A 10,274-nucleotide genomic window follows, 5' to 3' on the forward strand; every position below is an offset into this window, starting at 1 on the left:
AAGATTCCGCGCCATGTTGGCGTTTTCGCTGACTCTAGTGATTGTCGAATAATTGGATTTAGTGATGCCAGTCTTAATGGATATGGCTGTGTCATCTACTTGCATGTGACAGATTCAGCTGGTAACTCAACTGTGAGGTTACTATGCTCTAAATCTAAGGTCTCTCCCGCTAAAATTACGACGCTTGCTCGTTTAGAGCTTTGTGCTGCTGTGCTGATGAGTAAATTGATCAAAATCGTACAGAGTACATACCTTGCTCGTATCGCAATTAAAGAAATTTTTGCTTTCTCTGATTCTACGATTGCTCTCAACTGGATCAAATCATCGCCTCATCGATGGTCGATATTTGTCAGCAATCGTGTTGCGCAATGTCAAGAAAATGTGTCACCAGAAAACTTCTACCATATTGCTGGAGTTGAAAACCCAAGTGACTGCTTATCTCGTGGGTTGACACCATCGCAGTTAATTTCGCATACATTGTGGTGGAATGGGCCTTCATGGCTGAAGGAGGCGCCGAACAAATGGCCTATTAAGCCATTTCAATGCTCAGCAATCGATCAATTGCCAGAGCACAAAACTGTTGCATTAACCACTATAGTGCAGCAAGAGTCGCCTGTACTATATGATTTGGCGCAGCGCATTTCTTCTTGGAACAAATTGCTACAAATCGTTGTATATATACTTCGGTTTATGAAGAAATTAAACCCAACTGAAACAATTAAAAATCTTGAGACCGCTGAAACCGCTTTAATACTCGCTATACAGAGAGTTCACTTTAGTGAAGATATAGTGTTGGAACGAAACGCAAGGCTTCAGCGGGGACTGCGGCGAGACGGAGGCGACCTCTGTCTTAATTTTCGACCTAGCTAACGCTGTGACATTGCAATTTTGAACATGTAACAAGCAACTGATTTTTCTATTTTTTTATATGTACTTGTGTGGCAGAATACAGTACATTTCTATTTTTAAACAATTTTTTTATTCTGCCTGGTCCTTCTACAATCCTGAACATGGTCTTCGATGCCAGATAATTATTTGAATCAGCGAGCTACGAGATATTAAGGACTAAGGACCGCCATTACGGCTGAGACAAAGAAGAAACGCAACGTGTGGAATATTTCCTGCGCATCCAACATACCGGCTTTCCAGTGAGGAGTGCAGCTTGAAACATCCCGAGGCGGCTATATCTTCATCCATCAGCTACGAATTTATCAACTGTTCTACCGTTATTCCGGAATACTACAATCCGACGACGTCAATAAGGAGTGAACAGGTTAAGAGGAGCTAAAAGTGAGTCCGTTCCTTAATATCTTGCAATCATTTACGTAAGAAGCATTAATAGCTATTTTTCAATAATATTCCTCTATTTGACACAATTTAGAAAGAAACTTATATTTAAAACCCTATATTAGGCCTTTAAATAATAACCGTAACCTATTTTAAAAACTACGATACAAATAAATCATACTTTAAAACTCAAATATATCTCAATTACATAATTGCATAATAAGTGCATCGGTCGAGCGCTGATAAACGTTTTTTTGCCATATCTAACGGTACGCCCGGCCGACATAGGTACTTATCGCCATAACTTAGCCGGCTTGCTTATAGTAAACAACATCGGAGTAATTAACATTAAATTCGTAAGAAAGTGTTTTAGTTTACGTTCTCTCGTGGTGCTGGTGTTGTTAGTGGAACAGAGTGTTGAAAGTGCTAAGAAGGTAAATACTAAGTGCAATTTAAAATGAATGAAGCCTTGATTAAAGAGTTAGTTAAGAAGAGGGGTCATATTAAGTCGCGATTAACTAAATTTTCAGGTTATATACGCGAGTTAGCCGAAAAAGCATTGTGTGCGGCTCAGGTGACGGAACTGCAACTTCGGATCGCTAAATTAGAATGTGTTTACAACACGTATGACGAGATTCAAACCAAGTTGGAGTATATGGTTGAGGATGACGAGGCCCAATTAGACGAGAGGTCTGACTTCGAGGATTTGTACTACTCGTCAGTCGCGGCGGCTAAGGAATTGGTAACCATGCATACCAAGGTCGCGCCTAGCGATGGGGGGTCCGACAATAATACACGGCGTCATCCACATGTAAAATGTAAGTTACCTACCATTTCTTTACCCAAATTTGGAGGCTCGTATGATACATGGCTTGAGTTTCGCGACACATTTGATAGTTTGATTAATAATGACGACTCCATCGATGATGTAAACAAGTTTCATTATTTGCGGGCTTCATTAGAAGGCAGTGCCGCAGTAATTGTACAATCATTAGCATTGTCTAGTAGTAACTATAAAATAGCTTGGCAATTATTATGCGACAGATACAATAATAAGCGGTTATTAGTAAATAATCATATTAGGGCCATATTTAATATAAACCCAATTACCAAGGAGTCATCGACAGCTATTCGGCATCTTATAGACACGATATGCAAAAATATACGTGCGTTAGCGACCCTTGATGAACCAACCACCCATTGGGATACATTATTAGTGTATATAATATGTCAAAAACTTGACAATGTTACTAGACGTGAGTGGGAGGAGTTTGTGCCTAGTTGCGAAACAATTACTTTCGATGCTATCATACATTTCCTCAGCGATCGTGCGGATCTATTGGAAACCATGGCGATGGAGGGCCCCGGACGTCGCGCGTCCTGGCCGCTCGCCGCCGGCGCCGGCGCTGTCCCTGCGGCGCACGCGCGCTCCGCCGTGCGACGGGTAAAGGAAAAATGTTTCGTAGGACTAGATGAACGTGAAACCGATACTGTGAGTAGCCCACTTTTTACATATGAATGTCCGTCATGTAAGCGTGGTCATTGGTTATTTGAGTGCCCCGACTTTCTCGCGTTATCTAATAAAGAACGTGCTGATAAGGTTCAAGGGATGAAAGTATGTTTGAATTGCTTAAAACCCGGGCACATAGCGAAGTATTGTAGGCGTGGTCCGTGCAAGTCGTGTTCATTACGTCATAGCTCGCTTATACATGTGGATAGGTTGCCGTCGAAGGCTCCAGTAGCAATGCCGGCGATACAAGTGACTCCCAGCAGTCCAACCGAGCACGACGAGTCCGCATCTGAACCTGGCTGCAGTGCTAACCTAGACGTCTTGTTGCCGGCCCATCCTGCATTACAGGGTCAAGTCATACTGTCTACTGCGCTAGTAGAAGTATATGATCGAGACGGTAAACCACATATGGCACGCGCATTTTTGGACAATGGATCATCACCTAATTTTATTAGAGCTGACTTTTGCAAAAAACTTAAGTTACCTATTAGGGAGGTAAATGCGTCTTTAATTGGCATTCAAAATATTAAGTCAAACGTACATAAATTATGTGACGCAAGGTTTTCATCGTTGTTCGACAAAAGTTTCAGCATGAAAAGGTCATTTTACGTAGTTCCACAAGCTACATGCGACTTACCTTTACAAAAGGTAAATGTATCAATGCTAGGCATACCTGAACATTTAGTCTTGGCTGATCCTCAGTTCCACTCGCCGGCACCTATCGATATTCTTCTTGGTGCCGAGGTCTTTATGGAATTATTAGGTAGCAATAAAATTAAATTGGGACGAAACAAGCCCATAGTTTATGAGACCAAGCTAGGTTGGGTAGTGTCTGGTCGTAATGCGCATAACCTTAACTCTAAAAGCATTTGTTGCAATTTCGTTCAAATTAATAATCAAGATGATGAATTGACGCGTTTTTGGAAGTTAGACGAAGCAACAATAAAACCCGCGACGGCGTATTATACCAACGATGAACGGGCTTGCGAGGAACACTTTGTTAAAAATACCTCTCGGTTACCGGACGGTAGGTTTATGGTTAGGTACCCTTTAAAGCAGCCTGTATCTTCGTTGGGCGATTCTTACGAGCGGGCAAAACAATGTTTCCTGTCGTTAGAGCGCAGACTAGAACGGCAGCCACAATTGAAGTCTATGTACAAAGATTTTATGAACGAATACGAGACTTTGGGAGACATGTCCAAGGTTACTTCCAATGAGATAGTAGGAAACTTCTTGCCTTTTCACGGCGTGTTACGGCTGTCTAGTCTCACGACAAAGCTCCGGGTCGTGTTCAATGCTAGTGCGCGCACGTCTACCGGAGTCACGCTGAACGACATTCAGTACGTAGGACCTACTATTCAGGACGATCTCATAGCTATCTTGTTACGGTTTAGGCAATACCGTTTTGTGTACACGGCTGACGTGGAAAAAATGTATAGGAGGATAGTCGTGCACCCTGACGATAGGTATTTGCAACAAATCATTTGGCGCAATGATCCATCTGAACCTCTGTGCATATACAAATTAAATACGGTCACTTACGGTACGGCCAGCGCTCCGTTCTTAGCGGTTAGGTGCCTTAAACACTTATCAATGGACTGCTCGGACCCACGACTTACTGAAATCATTGCCCATGACTTTTACATGGATGACTTTTTGTCCGGGGCAGATACGGAGCAAGAAGCCACCAGCATTATAACTCAGGTCAGTGCAGTACTTAAAAGTGCTGGTATGAATTTACGCAAGTGGCGTTCAAATGAACCTAGGCTCATAAATGAACATAGTGACGATTCTAGAAATCTAAATTTAGGCAACTTGGACGAAAGCAAGACCCTAGGGCTAGGTTGGAAAAGTGGAGCCGATCTCTTGTATTTTACTATCGACTTAGGAAAAAACCCTGAAAAATTAACCAAGCGGGTTATCCTCTCCACGATAGCAAAAATATTCGACCCTTTAGGTCTTTTATCGCCGGTTGTCATTCAGGGTAAAATCTTGCTTCAGCTTCTATGGCTTTCACGAGTTTCTTGGGATGATGAAGTGCCTCAAGAGATTTCTCAAAAGTGGCATAGCATAACAATGTCTTTACCGGAATTAAACCATTTATGCATTCCGCGTAGTGTCGTAGGAATCCACGCGTCGCGAGTGGAATTCCACATTTTTACGGATGCGTCTCAATCTGCGTACGGAGCTTGCTTGTACGTACGTACTATCACTAACACAGGAGTAGTTACTCGGTTACTTATGGCAAAAAGTAGGGTAGCTCCACTTCGGCCGGTAACTATTCCCCGAATGGAATTATGCGGAGCTTTGATCGGAGCACAGCTTTACCAAAAAGGAATATCATCACTTCGCATGAAAGCAGACAGTTGTACATTTTGGACCGATTCCATGATCGTGTTAGGATGGCTTAGAATGCTACCAAACCAACTCAAGGTGTTCGTACGAAATCGCGTAGCTGATATACTCGAAATCACTGGCAGTTGGCCTTGGCGACACGTACCTACTAAGGACAATCCAGCGGATCTGGTCTCACGCGGAATTGATGCGGGTTCAATTGCTGCGGCTGATATTTGGTGGAATGGTCCAGCATTCCTACGTAATGACGAAGATGACTGGCCCAAAAATCACCACGCGAGCAGGGATAGTGATGAAGTTAAGGCTGAGATAATCACTGCTAATGTAGCGACCGACGCTACAATATCCCCTCTATCAGAATTGAATCTTACGAAGTTTTCCAAGTTTACTAAACTCAAACGAGTCACCGCTTACGTTCTACGGTTTATCAATAACGCACGACCGGGTAGTGTCAGAAATTCGGGATTTCTTAACACTAAAGAACTTCATGCGGCTACGAATATTTTAGTAAAATTATCGCAGATAGAATCATTTTACTCATATGATGATGTTAAAAATAAAACCTTACTCAAAGCCAAAGACCCGCTTACAAAACTGAATCCTTTCGTGGATTCTGAAGGACTTATGCGTGTAGGCGGACGACTTAGAAACGGGCCTTTTAACTTTGATAAAAAGCATCCAGCTATCTTGCCGAAAGGGCATTTTATAACGGTGACATATTTCAACTCCGTTCACCTCATTTTGTTACACGCGGGACCTCAAGCCATGCTAGCATATGTAAAGTCTACCTATTGGCCAATCGGTGGTCGTACACAAGCTAGGTCAACGTATTACAAATGCGTCTTGTGCACTCGTATGCGCGGCGCAACTATAGCGCCACTTATGGGCAACTTACCCTCACCGCGAGTAACGCCAGGCTTTCCTTTCGAGGTTGTTGGCGTAGATTATGCCGGTCCTATACTGGCTGCGTCTCGAAAGGGTCGTGGTAGTCAAACCATAAAGGTATACATCGTGATCTTTGTGTGTTTTAAAACGAAGTGTGTACACCTTGAGCTATGTAGTGACTTGTCTGCAGAAGGTTACATGGCATCGTTGAAGCGATTCGTTAGTCGCCGCGGCTTACCTTCTGATATATACTCCGACAATGGAACCCAGTTTGTCGGGGCATACAATGAATTAAAGAGATTCCTTACCAGTCATGCAAGGACGTTATCTGAGTCTGCAGCCAATGACGGCATTAGGTTTCACTTTGTTCCACCATATTCACCACACTTTGGGGGTTTGTGGGAAGCCGGGGTGAAATCCACTAAACACCACTTAATTAGAGTCTTAGGTAACTGTCATCTAACCTTTGAAGAAATTTATTGCGCACTGTGTCAAATAGAGGCAATTTTAAATTCAAGGCCTCTTACTCCTTTAACCAGCGATCCTTCTGATCTGCTACCACTTACTCCAGGCCATTTTTTAATCGGACGGCCACTCACAGCTCTTCCGACTCCCTGTCTGACAGAGATTCCTCCTTTGAGACTTACACGGTACCAGAGGATCGAACAATTGAGGCAACACTACTGGGTTCGCTGGTATAAAGAATATGTTTCTGAACTTCAGGAGCGAACCAAATGGAGGCAAGCCAAGGGTCAACTTGCAACCGATACCATGGTCGTCGTCAAAGAAGACAACCTCCCTCCAATGAAATGGAAGCTCGGTAGAATCGTTAGCGTCATCCCTGGATCTGATGGCATCAATCGTGTGGCCGACATCCGGACGTCGTCTGGGATCATCCGTCGTGCGTTCAGCAAAATATGTCCACTACCAATCGAAAAGTAAATCTATGGTTGAAAGACCAACCTTTCAACGTGGGCGGGCATGTTGGAACGAAACGCAAGGCTTCAGCGGGGACTGCGGCGAGACGGAGGCGACCTCTGTCTTAATTTTCGACCTAGCTAACGCTGTGACATTGCAATTTTGAACATGTAACAAGCAACTGATTTTTCTATTTTTTTATATGTACTTGTGTGGCAGAATACAGTACATTTCTATTTTTAAACAATTTTTTTATTCTGCCTGGTCCTTCTACAATCCTGAACATATAGCTCAAATTAAAAAGAACCTTTTACCATCGCGCAAACTTGTAAAGTTGTCTGCATTTATTGACGACAAAAATGTTTTGCGGATTGGAGGTCGTCTCTCGAATGCTGATTTGCCGTTTGAAGTAAAGCATCCAGTTGTGCTACCCAAACGCGATCACATGGTGAACTTAATCATTGACCACTTCCATGCTGTCAATTGTCACACAGGCACAAGTCCATTAATGGCAATCATTCGCCAGCGTTTTTGGATATTAGATGGACGCACAGTTATTAGAAACAGAGTACATAAATGTAACTCATGTTTCCGGGTCAAGCCAACACATCCTGTACCGAAGATGGCTGACCTCCCATCTTGTCGCATACAAGAAGCCAAAGCCTTTGTGCACACTGGGGTTGATTATGCTGGCCCTCTTCGCATCACGCTTTGTCGCCGTCGTGGTCAACACGCACAAAAGGCGTGCATATGCTTGTTTGTGTGCCTAGTTACGAAGGCAGTGCATATCGAGCTAGTCTCTGATTTAACGTCTGACGCCTTCCTAGCAGCGTTCAAACGATTCATATCTCGACGTGGTCCCGTCTCTTGTCTTTACTCAGACAACGGAACAAATTTCGTCGGTGCCAAATCTCAACTGGATGAGATGTATAATCTTTTCCGCACGTCTGATTTCAAATGTAAACTTAACCGCGAATGTAGTAATCACCGCATTGAATGGAAAATGATTCCCCCTCGTGCGCCTCATTTCGGTGGCATATGGGAATCAAATATTAAGAGTGTAAAAACGCATTTGTACCGTGTCATTGGATCACAGATTCTGACATACGAAGAACTGTCAACCGTGCTCGTTCAAATCGAATGTATACTTAACACTCGTCCGCTCAGTGTTTTATCTTCGGATCCGCATCCCGAAGTATTAACTCCCGCTCATTTTTTGATGTCTACACCGCTCCAATACTTACCCGCGACTGACCTGTCTATCGAGTGTCGTAACCTCAACAATCGGAAAAGATTGCTGGAATCGATTGTGCATTCCTATTGGAAAAAATGGCGTTTGGAGTATTTGCACACACTGCAAGTTCGGAACAAGTGGTGCACTCCAGACCGTCCGGTTGTCCAAGGCACTGTGGTTCTGATGGGTGATGATGACATACCGCCCTTACATTGGCCGCTTGGCATTATTACTGCCACACATCCTGGACTAGATGGTGTAGTTCGGGTCGCTACTGTTAAAACCGCTGGTGGGCTATTTAAACGCCCTATTGTAAAACTTTATCCGCTGCCTTCGCAATAATCTGTTCCTTCCTCTTATATATATATATGTAAATTAATTTACCGCATCATATGATTTCATTTTTGAAATTCTCCGCATTTCAAGGCCGGGAGCATGGTGGCGCTACTGCGCCAAATTCCCTTTCGACCTATTTTAAATCAAAAACTCGACGGTGACTGCTAGCCACCTAGACATGACGTTGACATACTGACTTACTGACAACAGACTTCAATATTAAAAATCGCCGCATCAAGTACTGATTTCCTTCGTGCTATTATAAGATTAATATTTTTACAAGTTAATATATAAATATCGCTCCGCTCCGCTCTCCGCCCGCTACAATTACTAAACCGCTTTTTGAAAACGTGGACAAGGACGACGGACAAACTGGTAAGTCACCTGCGAGTATAAATTTTGTTTAGATCCGCACCGCAGTATCGGCTCCAGTTCCCGGATTCTCCGTATTCCTCCAAATTCTAAAGTCCACGACAATCTATCAGCAGTCGTGGTAAGGCTACCTGGACGGTGTGAGTTATCTGTAGGGCTTATAAAATTTTTGTTAAGCATCATTAGCCGATCGATCCTCACTGCGTTGTAGTAAGATCGTAAGCAGTCTTCATCTTTTAAACTTGTGCAAAGAGTGGTCGATTGCCATTCCCTCGGCAAGCAATTTGAATTTTTACCCAGGGCAGTATCCAAAACAAGCCGCTTCGTTATATTCTCACTTAGCTCTGATTAAATTTAACTCGGGACCTGGATTGGGATTCATTTCGTGTTTGTGAATCAAAGGTCCGCGAAATGAGGGACTGGTGTTGTTGAAGAAGCTGATTAATTACGTTAAAACACGATTTATTCAACGTAAATATATTAGACGTTCCTGAAAGCTGGATGATTTTTCATTTTAATTTAATTTTAAACAATGATGACATTTACAGGATCAATAGCAGCGGATAGAACAGCGCGGCAAAAGTATCTGCCCTCCTCTAATGCTTTGCATGGCGGTATATAATAATTACCTATAGTTATATTCAATCCCAAAACATCTCCAACAAGCTAATTGTTCTATGTATGAAAACTAACATATAATTATAAAATTATCTTGGTCCAAACAGGTCTTGATAATTTAACGGGGCAACGCTGGGGTAGTTTGGGTCAATTTTTTTTTGCCTAAGCTGAAACAGAGAGTCGTCGGAGACGCTTTGCACTCGCTCTACTGCATCACTCTCAACTCCCTGTAATATAACAGATACAACTACCGAATAGATCTAAACTACCTAAAGTATTAAAATTCATCTTGCATCGCTCGCTTCGCTACTCAGGTATTCATCGCTCGGTTACAATACAACTCAATAAAACGTGTTTACGACCGAGCGGCGTTGTAAAGCGTGCATGCATTACTAACAGTTCTGAAACAATCTTATCGCCGAAGGGAACATTATGTACATGGTATAATAATATACTCCGCCTGGTACTCTAGTCCCGTCTTTTCTAGGTCACCTAACTGACACAAGCCTACGTCATCATGCGACCGCGCTATATGATAATATGCGATAGCGCTATATATAGCGGCCATGTTATTGTGACATAGGCCTGTGTCACTCTGGGAATAGAAGACCATGTTTTATTAGACTATGATTATGTAGCTATTGTTGAAGTTATGTTCGCTGAATATGGATTTCGGCGATTATGTTAGAATATTCGAGAGTTATATGGCTCACGTGACTGGCATATTATTATACAATAGTTATATACTTTGGTTTTTTG

The 10,274-nt window shown here is 42.8% G+C and overlaps 1 protein-coding gene across 1 annotated transcript; it reads left to right on the forward strand.

The window, feature by feature from the left end:
• Window positions 1–801: 801 nt before the first annotated feature.
• On the forward strand, window positions 802–7,202 carry LOC134792387 (uncharacterized). Its single transcript, XM_063763680.1, has 2 exons — window positions 802–2,779; window positions 6,761–7,202. Exons 1-2 carry the CDS (start codon window positions 1,745–1,747, stop codon window positions 6,977–6,979), a joined length of 1,254 nt encoding a protein of 417 aa, XP_063619750.1. The 5' UTR covers window positions 802–1,744; the 3' UTR covers window positions 6,980–7,202.
• The last annotated feature ends 3,072 nt before the right edge of the window (window positions 7,203–10,274 follow it).

The sequence above is a fragment of the Cydia splendana genome, chromosome 7 (assembly GCF_910591565.1).
Source record: "Cydia splendana chromosome 7, ilCydSple1.2, whole genome shotgun sequence".
Classification (NCBI taxonomy): domain Eukaryota; kingdom Metazoa; phylum Arthropoda; class Insecta; order Lepidoptera; family Tortricidae; genus Cydia; species Cydia splendana.

Excerpts from the sequence above, each read along its gene's own strand:
- LOC134792387 (XM_063763680.1), top strand. The coding sequence starts at position 1,745 with ATGAATGAAGCCTTGATTAAAGAGTTAGTTAAGAAGAGGGGTCATATT. Across the intron at positions 2,780-6,760 it reads ATGAACGTGAAACCGATACT|GAGCGAACCAAATGGAGGCA; the intron begins GTGAGTAGCCCA and ends TCTGAACTTCAG.